Genomic DNA, 22538 nt, shown 5'->3' with positions numbered 1-22538 from the left:
TTTATACAGTTTTTACTTTAAAATGTCCTTACAATATATGTCTACACAAAAACTTGTACATGAATGTTCAGAGCATCATTAGTCATTATAGTAGAAAAGTAGAAAAAAACCCAGATGAGTGGATAAGCGAAAGGGGTACATACAAACAATGGAATATTATTCGGCTATAAAGAGGAATGAAGTAACGATACATGTTACAACATGGGTGAACCTTGGAAACATTAGGCTAAGTGAAAAAAGCCAGTTACAAAATACCACATATTGCATGATTCCACTTACATTAAATTTCTAAAATAGTCAAACTTCTGGAGACAGAAAGTAGAGGTTGCCTGAGAATTGGGTAGGTTGGGAGGAGATTAGGGGTTACTGCTAACGGGCATTGCCTTTCTTTATGAGATAACGCAAATGTGTTAGAATTGTGATGGTGGTTACACATTCTATGAATATACTAGAAATCATTGAATTGTACACTTTCAGTGGGCCATTTGTCTGATATTTGAATTAATTCTCAATAAGGCTATTTTAAAAAATATGCCTACATCGTTTTCCCCAGAATCCACCAGCTACATTTCCAGGCACTTCATTTTGTTTTTATAAACACCATGGAATAACTTGACACTTATCAATACTTCTGTTCTTCTTTGAAAATTTGGTTACTCTAGCAAGGTTTATTTTCTACTATTTTATGCATTTATAGACTTACATACTTATCCTTTTTTCAGGAGACCTATGGCCAATATTTTTATTTCTTCTGCTCTCATCTTTCCTATAAATATGACCCTCTGAACTATTTTTTGTGACCATAGGTTTAATCCTATTTTTAATACATTTATTAAAAAACACCTCATCAAAGAATTCACACATAGCTTAAAAATGAGGTAAAGGGGCTCATAGTGAAAAGCAGCAGACTTTGGTGCCCCATCATCCTCCCTGTTTCTCTGAAGGGACCACTTTTTAACTGATTCTGTTTGTTTTCTGGTCATTATTCCCGTATTGCTCAGTAGCTCATACATGCATGTCCCCAACTGACTTCTAGCCATAATAGATGAGTAAATAGCCAACTTATATTTGGCCAGTAGTTTGGCCCCTCACATACTCGAGGCTGAAAATAATTTGTCCTGAGAAACTTGAAGGCGTTGCCTTTACGTCACTGGGCATTGTGTTGTAGTTGAAAAGTCTGATTCTTGCTCCTTTGGGGGTGAGCCTCCTCTCTCTGAAAAATCTGATAATTGCCTTTATCCCAGTGTTTGAAAATTTCATAGTGCTAGGCTGTGTGTGTACAGTTTTAAAAATTCATTGGGTTGAGCCTTTGGTAGACGTTTCAGTTTAAAGACGACCGTTTCTCTTCAGCTCTGAAATTTTATGTGTGAATAATTTCTGTAATAATGTTCTTTCCTCTGTACATAATGTTGTTTGGGGATTCCAGCTATTTGGATACAGGGCTGCCCAAACTGAAGTCCATCTTTCTCAGCCAGTATCCTCATGTGACCCACAGAACACAGAAAGTGGTTTGAGTGACTTTCTCACATCTTCCAAGGATGGTTTTAGCCACTACCATTGTAGCTACATAGGAGGGAAATTAATAGATAACGTACAGTGAATGTCTTAGGACGGGTCAGCAAACTTTTTCTTAAAGGGCCAGTTAGTAAATATTTTAGGTGTCGCCAGCCAGGAAGCAATAATTGAGGCTATAATGTGGAAACGTATGTATCCATTTAAAAATATAAAAAACATTATTATCTTATGGGCTGTAGAAAAAAAAAAAAAGCAGGTGGCTGAGTTTGGCTCACAAGGCATAGTTTGCATAACCTCTCTTTTGGGTCATCAGAACCTAATTCTTTCACAGCATCCGTTCAGTAAGCAGTGAGTATAGTCTGTTTCTAGTGTATTTGGCTGGGCAGGGGGACAGTGGTAGGAGACAGGCCTGGAAAGGCAAATTGGATTCAGATCAGAAGCATCATTCCATGCTCAGGTTTGGATTTTATTCACTAGGCCATTAGGAATAACTTTTGAGTTGGACAGGAAACATGGCCCAAACTGTCTTTTAGGGTCAGTCACTCCAGTTTTAGTAGGAAATATAGATTGAAAAGAGAGGATAGTTGTGGGGAAAAACCTGTTAGGAAGCTATTAGTTATGGCCTGAACCAGGACAGCAGAGCCTCATTAGAGTAGACATGATTCCTATTTTCTTAGATTATTCATTGTTTTTGTTTTGTGTTGTTTATATATGTCTTTATTGATTTCAGAGAGAGGAAGGGAGAGGGAGAGAGAGATAGAAACATCAATGATGAGAGAGAATCATCCTTCGGCTGCCTCTGGAACGCCCCCTACTGGGAATCAAGCCCGCAACCCAGGCATGTACCCTGCCTGGATCGATGCTCAACCACTGAGCCACATGGGCCGGACTAGAATATTCATTTTTATATTTCATGTCTACAGTGTCTGCCAGGTACTTTGATAGACACTGAGACTTCTGATTTCCCCCTCAAAGTGTTTTTCATGGCCTTGTCTCCCTCCGTATTCCCCCGGGGACAGTCCCAGGCAGAGCTCTCTTCCCTTCGTGCCCGAATTACTGCACTGCAGTCCCTGTGGACCCCAGGGTCTCTCTCCAGTCCAGTTCATTTTGTGTATCACTTGACAAAAATAATATTTACATGGGACCTACATCAAGTCATTTTTCCTTTAAAAGCTTTTTTTTTCTTCCCTACCAAGCAAATCTTAACTCCTTTTTTGGAGTTCAATTACTTCAGCCTGGCTCTACCCTAATTAACTAAATATTTCTTGCCACTTTCTAATGACAAAAAATGTTCCTATTGAGCTCCATTGAGCATGTTCATTCTGTCCCCATGCCTTTCCTCATGCCATCATCTTGCTGTGAATGTTCTCTATCCTTTCTTTTTCAAATTCTTCCCATCTTTCAAGTCTCAGCTCAAATTTCATCTCCTCCCCAGAACTTCCTCTACATGTTCTTAGAAAAGATCATTATCTTACACTATTTTTCTGTCCCCCTGGTGTCTAGCTCTTGATTGGGTTTCCTTCCTCAGAGTTGTTCCTGGTTACAGTATGGCTGCAGGAGTGCCCGCTATCCCATCCAAGTTCCAGGCAGGAAAGAGAAATGCAGAGGGCCTGAGGAACATCTGTCGCAGTTGAGACAGCCCATTTGAAGAGCTCTCCCAGAAATCCCATCCAATGACTGCCATCAGGTTGGCCTCCCTGGTCACTCTGACGTGCAAAGGAGTCATTTTTAGGTAGACATATTCAGAGTCTCAACGTTGAACAAGTCCATGGTATTTTGATCTGGGTATTGATGACACAGTAAAAAAATCACCAAGCTGTATATTTCAGTATAAAGTGTACATTATGCTTTACTGAATGATATGTTATACTTCAAATAAAAACAGGTATCCCTCCAGAGTTCTGCAGTGTGGTGACTTTGGGCACATCACTGCAGGTAAAATCAGGATTTTGTTCTCAGAAGGAAGTGAGAGTGGACATTGGGTTAGGTATCTTAGTAGCACTGTCACACTTATAGGAAATTTTTATGAGGGCTATCAATACTTTTTATATGTAAAGCTTTTTATATTAACATATCACATTTTTTTAATGCAATGTATTTACCATAGGGAAAAATTCATCCCAAATGTGAGAATGTTTTATACATAGTCTTGTATTAGCCTGAGTAGGGAAATATATTTACCATAGGAAAAATGATTGTAGTGTTTCATGTCCTGTGTTTTTCCTTTTTACTCACACACAGTGTTTTGCTTCTGATACTTCTGGTCACCAAACATGTGGAGGTTATTTTCCCCACACCAGGCACTTCTATGCAACACCGACCAAGCGTCCTACATTTTAACTCAATTCTGACACCACCTTCCGGGAAATAGGGTCAGATCCCACAGGTTCAGGGCTCAGCCCCACAAGCCTGACCTCATTTCAGATACCAGTGAAAAGTAGTAGGTCCCCAGGTTACCCTCAACTTCTGTCTGACCTGGCTACAAATCACATGTTCCCGTGATCCTCAAGTTCCAATTATTTGCCACAACAGCTTATAGAACTCAGAGAAACACTTACCTATGTTTGCCAGTTTATTAAAGGAAATAATAAAGGATATAAACAGCCGGGTGAAGGGAGACCCAGGGTGCGGTCTGGGAGGGCACCTGTGGGTTGGTGTGTACCACCCTTCTGGTGCATGGATGTGTTCAACTGAAGTTCTTCGAACCCCGTCCTCTTGGGATTTTTTCTGGAGGCTTCACCATGTAGGCATGATTGATCATTAATTCCATTTTCAAACCCTCTCTCCTCTCAAGAGAATGAGGGTTGGGGTTGAAAATTCCAAGCTCCCAGTCATGGCTTGTTCTTTCTGGTGACCAGCTCTCATCCTGGAACCACCCAGAGTCACCTCATTAGAACAAAAGACACCATGGATAGCCTGTATTAAATGTGCAAGATAATCTATATATGCAAAAGCCTAAGCGACCATTATGACCAAATGACCGGAACGACCGGAATGACCAGTCGACCAGGTGCTATGTCGTGCACTGACCACCAACCGCCTGCAGCCCCTCACCCCGGCCGGCCAGCCCCAAAACTAGTCAGCCAACCTCCCGTGGTCAATCCCCTCTGCTGGCCGGCTCCCCCATAAGCCCCGATCAGGGGGCAGGCTGGCCAACCTCCTGGGGTACCTCCCCCCGGCCGGCCCGCCCCCCATAGGCCTGATCACTGTCCAGGCCGAGGGACACCACCCATGCATGAATTCTGCACCGGAACTCTAGTATATGTATAAAAATTATTCAGTATTTTCTTTGTTTTTGATATCAAACACTTTAAAAAATATAATTTAAAAATTATTCTCAATATTCTATTAGTTTCAGTTGTACAACATAGTAATTACAGCATAGTAATTAGACAGTATAAAACTTACTAGGTTATCATCCCAATAAGTCTAACACCCATCTAACCCTATGCACAGTTATTACGATGGTATTGACTATACTCCCTATTCTGTACTTTACATCCCCGTGACTGTTTTAAACTGGAAATTTGTACTTATTAATCTCTTCACCTTTTTCACGCAGTCCCCCAGCTCCCTCCTATTGATGGCAACTATCAATTTGTTCTCTGTATCTATGAGTTTGTTGGTTTTGTTTGTTTATTTATTTATTTATTTATTTATTTATTAAATTCCACATAAAAAGTGAAATCATATGGTATTTGTCTTTCTCTGACTTATTTCAAATGTTAATTAGATTTTAACTTGTTGAAATACTTCAGCAAACATGAAAGCATTAGCTTTGAAAAATAAAATACTGGATGTTAATTTTTACTCATGTGTAAAATATAAACAGTAAGTGAAAACTCAGTTTATATTTTTTGACTGCTCCTATACTTTTAAAAATATATATTTTTTAATTGATTTCAGAGATGAAGGGAGAGAGAGAGAGAAACATCAATGATGAGAGAAAATCATTGATCGGCTGCCTCCTGCATGCCCCACACTGAGGATCGAGCCTGCAACCTGGGCATGTGCCCTGACTGGGTATTGAACTGTGCCCTCCTGGTTCATGAGTGGATGCTCAACCACTGAGCCATGCTGGTCGGGCTGTACTCCTTATAGTAGAAACAATAAGTTCCTTTATCAAGTCAGTACTGAAAGGATTCAGATACTAGTTCCCATAAAAACAACACCCAGTTTGGGTAGTTCTAATCTGATAAATATGAAGTGAGTAAATAAAGTTGATAATAAGAGTTTTAAATCTAGTCTATTTTTTTAAGTGCAGGCAAACATTTAAATACTTTTTTAAAATGTTTTATTTTTACTTCCTTTCATCCTATTTTGGAAAAATTGGATAAATATGCAACCAAATCCACTTTGCTGTTATGCTAAAATCATTAGACAATGGGGGACATGTGACTGGTCTGCTTTTGTATTAAGTATCTCATATAATTGAAAATATCTTGGAAAGAACAGGAATTAGGAAATGGCAACAATTTCAGGCACTTATTCTCAGTCTCTGTGGTGATGTCCACTTGTCGTTAAAGGAAGGTTGTGTTTCTCTTCCTTAGGTCCATCCTCAGCAGCACCGGCTTCTTTTTGAAGTATTTGATGAGAATCGATTGGTAAGTTTATTGTGTGGGTGAGAGATATGAAGCCAAGGTGTATTTCAGCCAAGCAGCAAGGAGAAGTGGTTTGGGAATCTGTGACAATATGGAGATGATTTGGGGTGGTTATGGAGAATCCGGGCAATGTGGTGAGGTAGCTACAATTTATTTTTCTCCTTCCATTCTCCTCCCAGGTCCCTCTCCTGATAGTCAGTTCTCAGTAGGTTACAAGGTCTTCCTCAAAGCCTATGGTGACAGGAGATGACAGGGAAGCCAGCCTCTTTGTCTTGCCTTCTCCCACTCTCATCCTTGTACCCTGGTCAGTGGTCCAGAGTGCCTTGGGTTTGTGTCTCCCCTCACTCCAGTGGATTTTGGGGGGGTTACCTGTGTCCAATTACAACATCCTGCCCACTCTTTTATCCTCACTCAGCTATGGAGGAAAGCTATCCTCTTTACATCAATAAAATTAAGTCCTCTAAAAGATCATCAGCTCTTACAGACGCAAAAGGCAAAGTTAAACCTGATTTTTAAAAAAATGATAGTTGCAATTTCTGATTTCCTAAAGACTATCTTGAAGCTCTTGCCTCTTCCTAATTTTGTCTCTTTGGGACCCTATTGCAAACCCTCTTACTCTGAAATCTTACATTTACACATTAAACCTGTAAGATTTGAATATGAAAGTATAAGAACAGTGTTATGTGTTCAAAGCTTATCTGTGATTAAACAGAAGCACCAAAAAAATACAACAGTTTTATTCATTTTTTTAGGTAACAAAGACACTGGATTTTTTTTTTTTTTAAAGAATCTGCTTTTAGTATTAGACTACATAATATGTTTTTTCCTTAAATAAATTGTAACTACACTAGTAACTGAAGATATTTCAAGCAAAATCTATTAATTAGCCCTGTAATATCCAGTTGTCCTGTTTTGCTGCCAAAGTGGGTTTCATCACTGACTGGCAGTCTGATATTTTAAGGCTGAGTGGCAGATGTAGATGATTTGGTTATCAATATGGTCAGTTGCAGAGCTTTTTTTTTTAAAAAAAATCTTTACCCAAGGATATTTGTTTCAATTGATTTTTAGAGAGAGAGTGGAAGGGAGGGAGAGGAGAGAGAGAGAGAGAGAGAGAGAGAGAGAGAGAGAGAGAGAGAGAGAGAGAGAGAGAAAACATCAGTGTGAGAGAGACACACTGACTGGTTGCCTCCCACATGTGCTCCTACCAGGGCCAGGGGTCGAACCTGCAACTGAGGTAGGTGCCCTTGACCAGAAATCAAACCCGAGACTTCTTGGTCTGAGGGCTGACATTCTATCCATTAAGCCAAACTGGCTAGGGCCGTTGCAGAGCTTTTTGTTTTTTGTTTATATTTTTGCTTTTTCTATAGAATAGCGAATGGTTGTTTTTTTTTCCTTCTGTCTCTACAAATCTGTTTTTCTTTTAGATAGAACCAAGTGAAATTTAGTATTGGAGGTTTTTAATTGTGAATATACATACAAAAAGTATGTATAACATAATTTTTATTTTAAATAATAAGACAAATATCTGTGCACTGTATTACTCAACTTAAGAACTGGAACATTACCAAAATCTTCAAACTCCCCTATGTCTCTTCCCAATAGCATCTCCTTTTCTTTCCCCACAAGTAGTATAGCACCTTGAATATTGTGTTTATCACTTTTTGCTTTAAATATTTTTATCATGCATATATGTATCCCTAAAAAAACATAATTTCATTTTGCATATTTTTGAATTTATTAAAACAGTATCACTCTGTATTATATTCCTCAATGGCATGCTTTTTGGTTAATGTTATATTTGTCAGATTGATCCATAATACATTTTCCTTAATCTGATAATCCTATAATATCTGAATTTATGCCTTTATCCACCTTAAGTGTTAGTGTTGTTTCAGTTTTGTTTGTTTTTTTTTTTTTTGCTATTACCAATTGATAAAAATTCTTGCTGTCTTTCCTAAACATATCTCTAAAATTCATATTTAGGGTTGACTTGCTGGGTTGCGGTATTACTGTGTTATTTTTCTGTTGTTATTGACACTGATGTGAATTTTCTCCCTGATTCTTGGGTACATTCTTTATGTGAGTTATTTGCATTGTCCACAAGGAGGGATAGCTCATGTTTGTGCTTTTCACCCTATTGTCTAGGCTCTTTTTGCCAGTAACTTCAGTATGGCAACTCCTTGAGTGTTTAATATGGATAGAGTACTTCACAGGGAATCATGATGTGTCTAAAGAAAAAAAAAAAAAGCATGGTCTCTAATATTAACAATGGGATATTTCTGGAGTTGTAAACATGATATATGAAATTTTTTTAAACCTTTAAAGCTGAAAACAAAGACAAAAGAACGCATTGATTGGGATAGTACAGATTTCCAAACCAAGCTGTCCTACCTGTGATTTGGCACATGAGCTTGTACCCTAGACAAATCATTCAATCCTTCTGAAAATATTTTCTCATGTTTTAAAAAAAAATGGTAATAACAATATTTGCCTACCTATCTGATAAATATATTGTGATGATAAAATTAGACAGTGGCTATCAAAGCACTCAGAAAATTTTTCATCATGATTCAAATATAAAGAGTTACTTAACATTCATGGACTCACTCATTAATGCCTCTCTGATACCATATTTTTTATATTAACTAAGGTATACTATTAAGGTGTCTACTGTGCTACATACTCCACTGTGCCTTAGAAACACAGCTTTTCTCAAGCTCACTTTACTAGAAAAAAGGAGCAAGAAATAATTAGAACAGGGTGGTATGTGTCATTCTAATCCTCTGATTTGTTGCTAGTTCCAGCAGGAAACTGAAATGTACAGATTACCTGAGATGTCATACAAGCTATAGCCATTTGTGGAGTAACAGGCTTGATTATATAGCAAAAATTGGTCTATTCCACTGTAAATGTAATTTTATCTTTATTCTCCTGTAGCATTCAGAACTAAATTAAAAATGTATTCTTTCCTAGCAAATTCTCTTTGAAAATGTACATTGAAGAGCACAAACACAATTTTTATTGATTTCAGAGAGGAAGGGAGAGGGAGAGAGAGATAGAAACATCAATGATTGGCTGCCTCCTGCATGCCCCCTACTGGGCATGTGCCCAGACAGGGAATCCAACTGGCGACCTCTTGTTCATGGGATGAACAACCAACCAACTGAGTCACACCGGCCAGGGCCTCTGCAAAATTTTCAAGCATCATTTCTTCATGTTGGCTGTAGTGCTTTTTCTATTTCTTTAGAGTAGTAGCTGGATCAACTTAAAAAATCCTATATAATAAAAGGCTAATATGCAAATTGTTCCCTTCGGAGTTCGACCAACCTGGAGTTTGACTGCTTGCAATGATGTGCACTGACAACCAGGGTGCAGTGCAGAATGAAGGCCCCGATTGGCCCTGATCACCAGCCAGGCCTAGAGACCCTACCCATGCATTAATGTCGTGCACCAGGCCGCTAGAGTGTGTGTGTGTGTGTGTGTGTGTGTGTGTGTGTGTGTGTGTGTGTATGTACGTATTATGTATGTGTGTATGTGTGTGTATGTATGCGTGTATATGTATGCATGTGTGTATATGTGTGTGTATGTATTATGTATGTGTGTATGTGTGTATATATGTATGTGTGTATGTGTGTGTGTGTGTGTGTGTGTGTGTGTGTGTGTGTGTGTGTGTGTATGTGTGTATACAAAGCATTAGGCAGCCAGAGTTACTGCAGTGACCATTCATCCATCTGTCCAGCCACCTCTCTGGTGTTAGTTACTTCATGCTTACTTTGTGCCCAGCATGAACTCAGAAGAAATGTTTAGTTATGGTCCTCACACTTCTGGAAGCTTAAAATCTAGTTAGGGGACATGAAACTGGTGTTTATAGTGAAGCTTACCAAAGAGAAAACATTTATCTGGCCAAATACTTGACTGAGGTTCATTATTTTATATGAACAACCTAGGGAGCTTTCTTTGCTTATGACCTGGAAGTTTTAAGTCATAGGCATGAGCAGTTAGAGCTCACTGATTAGATCTCTGTGAGAAGTGATCCATTCTTTGAATTATCAGATTCCTAACTTAATTCAGGAAGGAAAGCTGAAGTCATTTGAAGGCAAAGTGAAAAGATTACAACTTTCCTTCTATAAATAAAAAGTAAGGGAATATTTACTGAATCTGTAAAATTATAAAGGCAGTAGATTATATAAAACCAAGAATATAATTTTATTACTGAATTTATAATTTATTGTGTACATTCTAAAACAGTACTGTTTCATTCTGGTCAGAAATATAATTTAATTAATTTCATGTTTTTATTTTTCCCTGTCTTAATTGATTTAAAAAACTGTTTAGAAAATTGTGACTGAGAACAGATTTGTCTTATGGAGTTTTCTTTTTTAAACAAAGTGCAAGTATATATTTTACATATTTGCTTTTACTTAGAGAGAAAAAAAAAACCTTACTTAGAAAAATACAACTTGGGTGTAGTACCATGTGGTGTAAACAACTGAACTATTTTACTTTTTACTTTCCTATGAATGAGCCAGTATATATTTATTACTGGAGTTCCAGCTATAAAATTCAGGTAAGGGGTTTAAATATACCCTAGAGTATTATTTAAAAATAAATTTGTTTCTTTCAAATAGGGTACCAGCCTTGGTCTATGACATTTGGGACAGAAATTAAAATATTAAACTTTTATTACCTAGTAAACTGAAAATAAAGTAAAGGTTAAATAAATACAAAGCAGAAAAAAATATATGTACAAAATCACAACCCCTAAGAGGACAAACAGTCTACTGTTCTCTACTATGAGTGCTTTATCAGCAGTAGTAATTCCACCGCAGGGGCAGAGCTAGTACTCAGAAATGTAAACAAGTATGTACTTTGTTTATATAAAGAAATATGCAGCATGGTGTGTATTTCTTTATAGATATCAAACAGCTACATGGATTGTTTCAGTGCACCAGTAGGGGCCAGCAAAGAGTTCTTAGAGTTTTTCAGAACAGAATTGGCATTGAGATATGTTTATTTGATGTGCTACATTCTTTTTAGACTTCTTTACTTACCAAAACACTCTCTTAAGTGAATAAATTGCAGAGACAGTGGGATAAAATATCTTGTGTGCTCAAACTATATTGGGGCATAGTTTTTCTGTCTAATCTGCATATATTTTTAATGGAATGTTTGCTTATGCTATTTCTTGGCAGAGTTTTAATAGTCAAAATATAAATGGCATCATTTAAAGACTGTACTACTTGGCTGGAATAGGCCCCAAAATTATAGGAGAAATGCTTGGTGACAGCTTCTCTTAAACTTTATTTTTCCCTCTCAGCCTTATGCTCAATTTTTGCAATAGTATTACTAGGCAAATTTTGTATTTCTATCCTTCAGCTTTCACTTTGTATAAGAAGTGTTTTGGAAGCTAAAATATTTATCTGTTTGATCTCATGCTAAATTTTAAATGCACACCACAGTTTTGGTATTTCCAAATTGCATAACTGTCGGAACTTATCTTAAAAGACGTAACAGTCTCTATTCCTTTCTACATTAACTAACTTGACTAGATTCCTAGTATGGCTACTATTTGGAAATTCAATCCTCGATTTGATACTCAATTACATGGGGTTTCATTCCTACCAACTTCCTGTAATTCTATCCCTATGGGTAAAAATATTAGTGGTCAGACTGCGCTGGAGAAAGTATAGGCACTGTGATTCCCGTAGTTAAATGTTCATTTAATAGAGCTGGAGTGAAAAAAAAAATACTGTTTCAACTGGAAATGCTAGAAGATTGTTGTTCTTGTGTTACTCATTCATGCAAATTGGAGAAGGTATAATTGAAACAAGGTTGGCAGTGTGCGACGCAGTGTGCTTGCTGCAGCTGAGCTCAGCTGAAAGGTCGCTGGAAATCAAGTGCTTTGTAACTGAAGGCATTTTGACTACAAGCAGTTCAAGACATTTTGGAAGCGTCAGTCTCAGGAATGGGTCGTCTTTTTCTTCCCGTGATATCTGGTATCTAATGTTTTACTTAGGGTAAAGCCTACTACTTGAGAGCCCTTTCAGGCACCACAAATGATTTTTTCTTTCGACGCAGTGCAGCTGCTTCTAGCCTGTCTACCGACAGAGATCTTTGTTATGACTTTCAGCCCTTAACATGTTTGGAAATGAGAACAAATGGCACAAAGCTTACGATTGCACTTTGCAGCCAGAAGAAGCAATACTTTTCCTCTGTCAGAAACCTCCGGAGATGATCTGGATAGCGATGCTCACATGGGCTTCAAACGACCCACGCGGATTTCAACGTCCAACGTTGTTCAAATGAAGCTGACTCCCAGACAGACTGCACTGGCTCCGTTAATAAAGGAAAACGTGAAGTCTCAGGAGAGATCATCTGCTCCTTCACCTGAAAATGTTAATAAAAAGAGCAGCTGCCTCCAGATTTCACTGCAGCCAACCAGGTACGGTAGCTGTCTTCAGTCCAGCAGTGCCTTAGCCGATGGGGAGGATGCTCCGTTTGCCTGTGTCATGAAGGATGCCATTTACAGCAGTGCTGTGGTTGATAATGAACTGAATGCTGTGAATGATGATAGCTTTTTGAGCAGTCCTGCCATTTGCAGCGGTAGCCTTAGTAACTTTTCGACCAGTGAAAATGGGTCTTACAACAGCAACGGCAGTGATTATGGGTCATGCACCAGTATCACAAGTGGAGGCTCGTACACCAACAGTCTCGTCAGCGACAGCAGTGGTTACACTTTTCCGCCAACGGATGAGACGTCTTTTGGTGGAAATTTATCTTCGGACAACACCTCCAATAGAAGTGTGCCCAATAGGAATATTACTCCGTGTGAAATTTTCTCAAGAAGTACAAGCACAATTCCTTTTGTCGAGGATGACTTGGAGCATGGACTCGAGATTATGACATTGTCAGTGGGCAAAGACTCGAAAATTCCACTAAAACGTTGTTCATCCTTAGTCATTTTTCCTCGGAGTCTTTCAAATACGCCACCAACTTCAACAAGTACGGGTACTCTTCCAAGCAAAGGATCCTATCAAACCTCACACCAATTTATTATTTCTCCTGGTGAAATTGCTCACAGTGAAGATGGTACTGGTGCTAAGGGATTTCTCTCCACAGCTGTCAATGGGCTTCGGCTATCGAAAACCATCTGTACTCCCGGAGAAGTAAGAGACATACGACCACTTCACGGGAAGGGCTCATCACAAAAGAAAATGGTTATTGCAAATAATAGTCCAAATCAGACTGTTTTTGAAAAGTCATCGGAAGGATATTCGTGTGTCTCAGTGCATTTCACCCAACAGAAAGCAGCCACATTAGATTGTGAAGCTGCGAATGGTGATTGTAAACCAGAGATGTCAGAAACTAAGCTTAATTCTGATCCAGAGTATATGAAGCTTACGGATAGGACATCCGCATGTTTACCATCCTTCCCAAATGTAGATTACCAAAGAAATAGCAATGGACAGTTGGAAAGACCAAATTTACAGATAAACAAAAACCATGCTATTTTACAAAGAAGTATTTCATTAGGAGGAACTTACCCAAATGTTTCCTGTTTATCCAGCCTTAAGCACAGTTGTTCTAAAGGGGGACCATCTCAATTACTCATAAAGTTTGCATCTGGAAATGAAGGTAAAGTTGATAATTTACCAAGTGACAGCAGCAGACGTTTCACAAATGAACTATCTAAATCTTCGAAGCATTCTTGTAAGGTAAGTTTCCTATGGTCTCGGTAAATGTTAATTAATATTAGAATAAGTTTAGGAAATAGTTGGTTAAAATTTATTATAACTAAACAGTTTTATATACTTTCCTGGTCCTTAGCTAGCAAATATTTTTGTAGTAATGAACTTTATATTTGTAAATCTAAAGAACCTCTTATAATTTGTCACTCTATTTATTTTACCAATGTAGAAAATATTCATTAAAAAAAAACTTTCCAAAGTGATTTAGGCCATAACACATTTCTGTAGCATAAAAACAAGCTTTAAATAATAACACTTTACCTTGGTATATTTACTTTTCCCTCCCCTCAGGTGGCATCATATTTTAATGTCTAACTTCATTTTTTATTCCAGTTTTCAAAATGCTTATTTAGTACTCACCCCTCCTTAATCATTGTGACATAAAGTAAAATGTAGAATGCATATTTAAAATATATTTTTTTAAAAACCTATGTGAAAATCTTTTTATAAATGAACATGGAGAAAACTGTTTTTTTTATATGAATTTATTAGATCATTGTTAAAAACTATTATGTTCATATTTGAAGCAGAGGAAAAATAAATGGCATTTTCATTTGTATATACCCTTAACCACAGGAATTTTGTTTCCACCCTATTTTTCTTTAGTTACCAGTTAAGACTGCCTTCTAGAATGTAACTTACTCTTTCAACAATATTAAAATTTAAATTTTATAATTTTGAATTTGGTTTCAATTGCTAGGTATTTCCCATAATTTTCTAGTAACCTTATTAATTGTTATTTTGATAATTTTGCTTTATTTTATTAGTAATTTTACTCTAATGAATCTCAACCAAAACATTTCTTTATGTAATGTGGCCTTTCCAAAGTATCTTAAGTGTTTGGATCTTAAATAGATTTAAAACATTTTTGTGTTTGGAAGGTCTGGCCAGGATATTAAAACATTTTTAATACCGGAAAATTAAAAAAATATTCTGACTAAAGCAATTCTTGATGACAGTACAAAACAATTTTTTTTTTTTTTTTTTTTTTTTTTTTGCGGGGGGAGGAGGAGTGGAAACTTATCAGTTTATCTGTGTTTATGTAACACTCAATATCTATATGAACGATTAAAAAAAAACTTCTGGATAAGTAGCTTAAAGTAAGTAAAATATTCAGTAATTGCTAGTTTGTTTTCTCTTTTGAAATCTGGTAAATATAATCATTGTTATCCAATGCTTCAGATGTTAATATCAGCAACTACTTTACTGAAGATGAAAAATGTCAGATTTCATATTCTGATCTATTTTTTAGAATTGTTAATTCTGCTTACAAAACTGTTTAAAAATCAGCTTTTAGGAGATGAAAATCTACTTAACTGTTTTGCCCCCTAAAAGAAAGCAATGAAGTGATACTATGAAGAAACATATATTAATAGTTTGCTAATTGAATTTACATGTACCTTGTAAATTTATTTTACTTTTTTTGAAATAATTAATCTGCAAGGAATAATTAACCTAGAAATACTTATAGAAATATCCTTAAAATAGTTGATTTTGTGGCAGTGGTATAGTTTGTTGTTGTTTATGCTTTTGAAAATAGTATTTTTAATGTTTTTAATAAAGTCTGACTAAATACTTTTGCATGGCTAAAAATATGCACTTTTATTGGCTTTATTTAACTTAGTAAGCTTACAAATATTTTTTTTTGTGAAAGCCAAATGCCTAGCTTTGTGCAGATTCTATTTTTTGGGTAGATTATTGGATTATAAAATAGTTCAAAAGTGTGTAATTTTCCAGAGAGCTTGAAATTGTTCTCTTTTTAAGTGTTTATTAAACAACTCTTTATAAAAGTATAAACAATATAGTGACCACTAAATCCAACATATACTAGATCGAAATTGATCTAAATGTTTGATGGTAAGTCAAGGGCTTGTTTTAAGAGGAAAGTACTAATGTTTTTCCTAAACATAGCAGTGGCAACAATAATGGGATTTTAGAAATAATCCCATGTTTATCAATAATTATATATTAATCTAATTATAGTGGTATATTGTAACTCATTTATAAATAAACAGCTCCCAAAATATTTCCCATGACTCCAGTTAGTCTGGGTTAGTGTTCTGATATGCTGAGTCTGGATTCACATTTAACAAGTTGATATTAGAGTAGCATTTAGTAATGTCAGCTATCTGTACCGAGCAGCCGTGAAATTAAATCACTGCTTTGGTCAGGGACCCTTGATTCTAAAGCACTAGCGGACTACATATTCTTTTCTTATGTGTTAGGCTCTAGCAGCATGGGATCCATTTTCTAGCTCTCTATAATCAGCAGCCCATTAATGGCTACTTTTTTAAATTGAGTGACAACTTTTACCTGCATCTACGACAGGGCTCTGGTTCTGTGTTTACAGCTTAGAATGAACATGAGCCTTGTAGTCTGCATGATGGTGTTTATTTTATTTATTTGCTATCAAAGACTATACCAGTAACTGACATGTTTACTACATGCACTTTTTGAGAAACAATATTACTTTTGTAATGGCTTTTGATCTGAAAGTAGGTATTTGATGTTTTAACATTGTCTGTAATATTTTGTCAGGTCTATCAAGAAGTAAATCAAGGAACTAAGGTAGTTTTTATCCAGTTATAGAAATTACTATTCATATTTCTAAAATCTGTGTAATAGTTTACTCATTGTCATTTTATTTTTCTCTATCTGTTGTTTTCTAAATCTCATATATTATGTTGTGTGAGGATACTCAGAGTTTTCATTACCTTGTTATTTAAAATACCTTAGCATTTTGCCCAAAGTTATATATTTCTTCCATTCTTCACTGTATGCATGTTTTTATCAGAAAGTTTGGCTTTACATTTTTTCTTTTTGTTATGAAACTTTTTTGTTCATTTTCTGTTACTTAATCCTGGGTAGGTAAATTGCTTAAGCTTAGTATAGTAAGACTTTAAAAGACTATGTCTCAGTGATTTCAAAAGCCTTTAACACTAATCTCAAGATTATAAGTTTCAATAATTTAGTTGTTGTTCCTAAAATAAATGTATTAAATATATACTTATTTTAGTGTTCCATTATTTTCTTGGTTTTCATTTTATTAACTTTAACAGCATATTTAGAGACATTTGGTTAAATTTATTTTGAACAACACTTAATCTTTCCTATAAAAACCAATGTAGTTTTGCTCTGACTGGTATGGCTCAGTTCGTTAACGTATTGTACTGTGCACCAAAGTGTTGCTGGTTCGATTCCTGGTCAGGGCACATGTCTGGGTTGTGGGCTCCTTCTCTGGTGGGGAAGTGCAGGAGGCAGCTGATCGATGTATCAATGTTTCTCTCTTTCTCCCTCTTCCCTCCCCCCTCCCCCCTCCCCTGCCTTCACTCTCTTCCTCCCCTCTTCTTTCCTCTCTCTCTAAAAAAATCAATTTAAAAAACCCAATATAGTTTATAAATATTGACTCTCAAACTGTGATGCAACATTGTTAATGACCAGTTTTGGAAATTTAGTGAGAAATTTATGCTTGTATATTTCTTAGAACTGAGAAACTATAATGTTAATTTCAGAGTGGGTCAAGGAGTTGAATTGTTTGCTTCAAAAATACTTTTACTTTCTCTGTAGATGTGTCTTCTTTAATTCATCCATTTAGCACACATTTGAGTCCCCACTATTTACCAGGCACTGACCCAAGCACTGGGAATAAAAGATAATGAAGTGCAGTCTCTATTTTAGGAGCTCCCGTTCTAGTAATAGAGACACACTGGTAAACAAAAAAATTTTCAGTGTAATGTGCGATGTACTGAAATAGAGGCAGCCCATTAGAGGCGTGTATGAGAAAGTGAGAAAGATGCAACAGTGTTTGTCTGGAGAAGAGGACCTGGTTGGTAGAAGAAGGCTTCGCAGAGGAGGTGACCTTTGAGCTGAGTCGTATAGTAGGTGAGTTGGAGTTCCCCAGGCAGAGAAATCAAGGAGGATATGCTAGGGCAGTGATGCTCAGTCTCAGCACTGTTGACATGTAGGGCGGTTACTTTTTGTTGTATGGGGTTGGTCTGTGCCTTTTAGGATGTGTAGCAGCATCTCTGGCCTCTACCCACTGGAGGCCAGGAGCACCCCTCTTCCCCAGTTGGGACAATCAAAAAATGTCTCCAGTCATTGCCAAATGTCTCATAGGGACAAAATTGACACCTGCTGAGAATCATTGCTCTAGGCCAGCAATTTTCAACCTTTTACATTGCATGGGACACATACAGTAATTACTAATATTCTGCGACACACCATAAAATATATTTTTTTTGCTGACCTGACAAAAAATAGGTATAATTTTGATTCATTCACACTAGATGGATACTTTTGTGTTGGCTGTTACCATTTTTTTATTTGACAATTTAAGGGAAAAGGGGTCTGTGCCACTGACTAAATGGTCAGGTATTGCATGTCTTAAACGTACTTGTGGCACACAAGTTGAAAACCACTGCTCTCGGCAGAAGCAGTCCGTTGCACATGCAAGGCCAGCTGTGTGAAAGAATCGCCCTACAAAGGGTTGAGTGTGACTCAAGCATAGGGCGTCCAGGGGTACGGGGGGAGATGGTGAACTAAAAGTGGTTGGAGTCCCCTTGGGTATGACCCCTCATGCTGAAGAGAAAGCAGCGTCAGCCTCCTGCGAACGGAAGACGGGCAACGGAAGTCTTTACTTGCAAGTGTGATGTGCTCATTTCTGTGTTGCTAAGTAATACTTTTATGACACTGTGGATTATAAATGAATCAATTTTTTTAACTTAGATTTTTGGGTGAATGGTGATGTCATGAACTGAGATGGGGTATTCAGGAGAAGGGGCCAGATTGGAGAGTGAAGAGGAAGTCAATGATTAAGTTTATGTACTGGGAGGCTTATGTATAGGGCAGGTGGAGATACAGGACCAGTGCTCAGGGGAGATATCAGAGCTGGAAATGGAGGTTGGGAATTAAGGGTATAGGCAACTGAAAAGCATGAAAGTGAGACAGGGATTGGGGGTGGGTGGGAATAAATCGTAACTTTGGGACCACCAACTCTGGGGAGACAGTGGAAGAAGAGATAAAGAGGAGACTAAGAAAGAGCCACTAGAGGGCAGAGTGTCCTGGAAAGCATGAAGGTGTGGAAGGCAAGGGAAGGAAAAATTCAAGGTGGGCAGCATACAGTGCCACAGAATTTACGTATCCTTCAAATGCGGCAGAAAGGAAGTCCTTGGGGACATTAGCAAGAGTATTCTCAGGAAAATAGTGGAAAAGCCTGGTTGAAATAAGAATGAAACAGGTAAGGAAGCAAAATAGCAAGTGAAGGTTGCTTGCTAAATGTCACCAAATAGGCATGAGATACTGTAGGCAAGGTAGATATTTAGTGGCTGCTAATAGAAGACAGTATTAGGTGGATGTAACACAGATTCTCTTACTACAAGAACATTGTAGTCTGTATTCTGAGGGGTGGGGGGAAGCTGTACCTCCCTGTTCTTTCATCTTAGAACTATACAATAAGGGAGTGTACACGGTAAACACCAAAATGGAGATTCAGCAATATGAAATGAAGGAAGTTAGAAGTGAAAACTTGAGGCCACCTATGAATAGTCACAACTCAATTTGAGCAGCACTACTCTTTCTTAGTCTCCTCCCTACCACCAAAAGTAAGACAAAGCCAAAACAGAGCTTCCGTGTAGAAAACAAGTCAGGGTTTAAGGCCTATTCCTGGAAACCATTTGGAGAGTAGGCACCTTTGTCTTTATGTCACTGGCTTCCTCCAGGATATGGAGCCTACCAGGTGCTAGCTATTGTGAGTCCTCACCCTTGTAAACCCACTCTCCCCTTACATTATGCATGAGAGTGGAACAAGGTAGAGCAGGAGAAGCCAGGACCAGGAGCCAATTTAGGCAGAAGGGGCTTGGCAGAGTCCCTGGGTGTGGCCAGCCAATGTGTTGAGGTCAGGAGGGTGGTTAGCAGTTCGGAGCAAATGAGTGCTGAGAAAGTGAACCAATGATGTTGTCAACATAGCCAGGAAATACCTGAAGTATTGCTCAAGTGTGTGATTCAGTATTCTTTGTTTGCCCATGTGTGAGATTGGAAGACTGTGGTCAGATGAAGACAGACACATAAGAGATGTATAAAAGAAAGCCTTTCAAAAACAAGAGGTGAACAGATCTATCTCGATTCAGTGGCATCTTTTGGGGAAGGCCCTCAACACGGGAGCCATTATTGAAAAGCAATTTTACCTTCAATGAGATTTAACTAAATGGCTTAGATGTAACTAGAGCAGGTCTGAGAACTTGGAAGGGCAAGCAGGAGCATGTCTGTGTGCCTTGTAGCTCAGTTCATGGCAAGTCACAACAAAGAACACCTTGACCAAGAGGATGTCTCTGTTTAGGCTGGAGGGTATCTGTGTGTGGGGTGTTGTGGGGGGTGGGGGAGGAAGATCAAGCCTTTTCTTGACTTAGATGTATTACAAAACCATAACACTCTGAAATATTTTGTGCTTACCTTAACAGAAAAAAATACTACTAAGCAGCAACAAATTTACATCAAGGATATTGGTAGTAGAGCAGGCAATGTCTTTAAATTCAGTTGTTCATTAAGTAAAGAAATATTTTTAACAGAATTTGTATCTTTAGTCTCCCTTACAGAAGCTGAGAGTGTAACATTTTATGATATAGCTAAAATAATATTATACAGGACTACTTAATTTTTTTCTTTTCTTTTTCTCTCAATTTTTTGTTGGTAGGTATTGCCTTCTAGTGCTTTAGGGGTTGCAGTTGGAGAATGGCGTGTTAAGTTGTCAGTTGTTAAATGCAGATTCTGGTTCAGTAGGTCTGTGGTGGGGCCTGAGAGCTCCGTATTTCCAACAAGCTCCCAAGTCATACCAGTGCTACTATTTCCCCAAACACACTTTGAGAAGCAGGGTTTAGGACCGTTCATTTATGAGAGCAGTAATACAGTTCATAGTTGAAGTATTCAATGGGTCCCTCTCCTGCTTTTACATTAAGAAGAGCTATAGGTATACTGTGGCCAAGGCCAAATAATTTGCAAAGAGATTTAAATCCACTTAGGCATTTAGAGTGGTTATTGATTGAGAACATGTAATACATGATTGTCCAGACCAAGAAAAATCTGTGAGCAAGGTTGCCTACCTGCCTCATAAAAGAACCTTAATAATATATTCTTTCAGAATTCTGTTAAATTTCCCAGGTTTACCTTTTAGTTTCATCTAAGGACTTAAAAACATTGGTCTATAAGGCATGCAGTTCTTCTTAAAGAAATCTACTTATTTCATCATGGCTGTTATCCTGGTTTATTTGAAATGTTATATTTTTCTTCATTATGCTGGCTTATTCAAGCATCATCTATCCTCCTCTTTGTGAACATTTTTAGTCTTTTCAATATTCTTTTCTCTAGCAGTGCCAGATAAGGTACTTCTAAGAATGTTTAAATATTGCATATGGTTTATGTAATGAATTGAAACACCATATATAATACATGCTGAGTTATGAACTGTCCTTTTGAGAGCTCTATAAGGAAAAAGTTTAAAAATTCTTTATGTATAACTTTAGTGCTTCTTAAAATTATATATTACTTCTCTAGTATAAATCAGTATATGAACATCTTAGGAACTGTTCTTCCATTCAAGCAGCTTAAGAAATCTTATTGATGGCTGGGTTTTTGTAGTCTTTATGGCTACCAAATGGCTTAGCTTAATTTCAGGGAGCCTCATAAGATGAAAAAAAAAATGAGAAAAAGGAAACATAGCTAGAAAAAAGTTAAAGATGGAAATAGATAGGCAAGCAAGCAGGCAGGCAACTGTAAATTTTCTAGAATTGATGAGAGAAGAATTCTAGACAAGGGATTAAGCAAATGGGTAATCTTTTCTGGGCTCTGATTTATTAGAATGTGATTCCCTAAATCAGGGACTTTTTGTCTTATTTGCTGTTATAGCACCAAGACCTAGAACAGTGCCTACCTCAAACAAGACACTCAACAGACATTTAGTAAATTAATGAATGAAGACAGGAGACCCTTTGGGATGGGGTCGAGGTGACTGGAGAATCCTGAGAGATGGGGGTAGCCAGACAGCCTTGCACAAACAGGTAACCAAACTAGGATATTTAAGTGATGACTGTAATGATGAGTGGGAGCTACTTGATGCTTCATGCTTTGCACGAAAGAGTGGCACTCTTAAATGAATACCTTGTCCCCGGGGTGGGTGCCAGTGGAATATTATGATCGTGACTCAAGGATTAGTTTCCACAGTAGAGTCTGATTCATAGCCTACGTATTCCACTGACTGCTACTGTAGAACTATGTGTCTGGATGGAGGTTCAGACCGAGTTTTCTAAAGAGAAGATTGAGTGGGCCAACACTTTTAGGGGTATTTAAACAAAGGCCATTTGACTGGCTGTACATTTACCATTGTTTCATAAAACGACTTCATGCCAGGCTTGATGTAAGAGCTGGGTTCTCAGAGTCGTTCCTGGAGTCTCAAGTAACTGTTTTAGCTGGGAATGACCTTTCCCTTTTGTACCAAGACTGAAAGACTGAACCCTCTCAGAGAGTCACAGAGCTTAATGGAAACTCAAGTCATCTTCAAAGCAAAGGAGTTTAACAAGTATTTATCAGAAATAGAATATGTGCCTGCTGTAAGTGGCAAATATTATTCCTGGCACTGATGAGTTTATAATTTAGATGGGAAGACAACATAAACCATTGAAATAAA

General features: G+C 37.5%; 1 protein-coding gene across 6 annotated transcripts in view; it reads left to right on the top strand.

The window, feature by feature from the left end:
* The window catches only part of NEDD4 (NEDD4 E3 ubiquitin protein ligase), a 119062-nt gene that overhangs the window by 33980 nt on the left and 62544 nt on the right, over window positions 1-22538 (top strand). For 4 of the 6 annotated variants that reach the window (XM_036302249.1, XM_036302275.1, XM_036302259.1 and 1 more), the window contains one exon: window positions 6066-6119. In XM_036302249.1, the coding sequence (XP_036158142.1) occupies window positions 6066-6119 (54 nt within the window). Of the gene's footprint in view, window positions 1-6065; window positions 6120-10524; window positions 13832-22538 lie in introns of those variants that run through there. The other 2 variants (XM_036302240.1, XM_036302231.1) reach the window with 1 other exon arrangement.

Source organism: Myotis myotis, unplaced genomic scaffold, assembly GCF_014108235.1.
Source record: "Myotis myotis isolate mMyoMyo1 unplaced genomic scaffold, mMyoMyo1.p scaffold_m19_p_1, whole genome shotgun sequence".
In the NCBI taxonomy this organism is placed as follows: domain Eukaryota; kingdom Metazoa; phylum Chordata; class Mammalia; order Chiroptera; family Vespertilionidae; genus Myotis; species Myotis myotis.
This window is presented reverse-complemented; position numbering and strand designations above follow the sequence as displayed.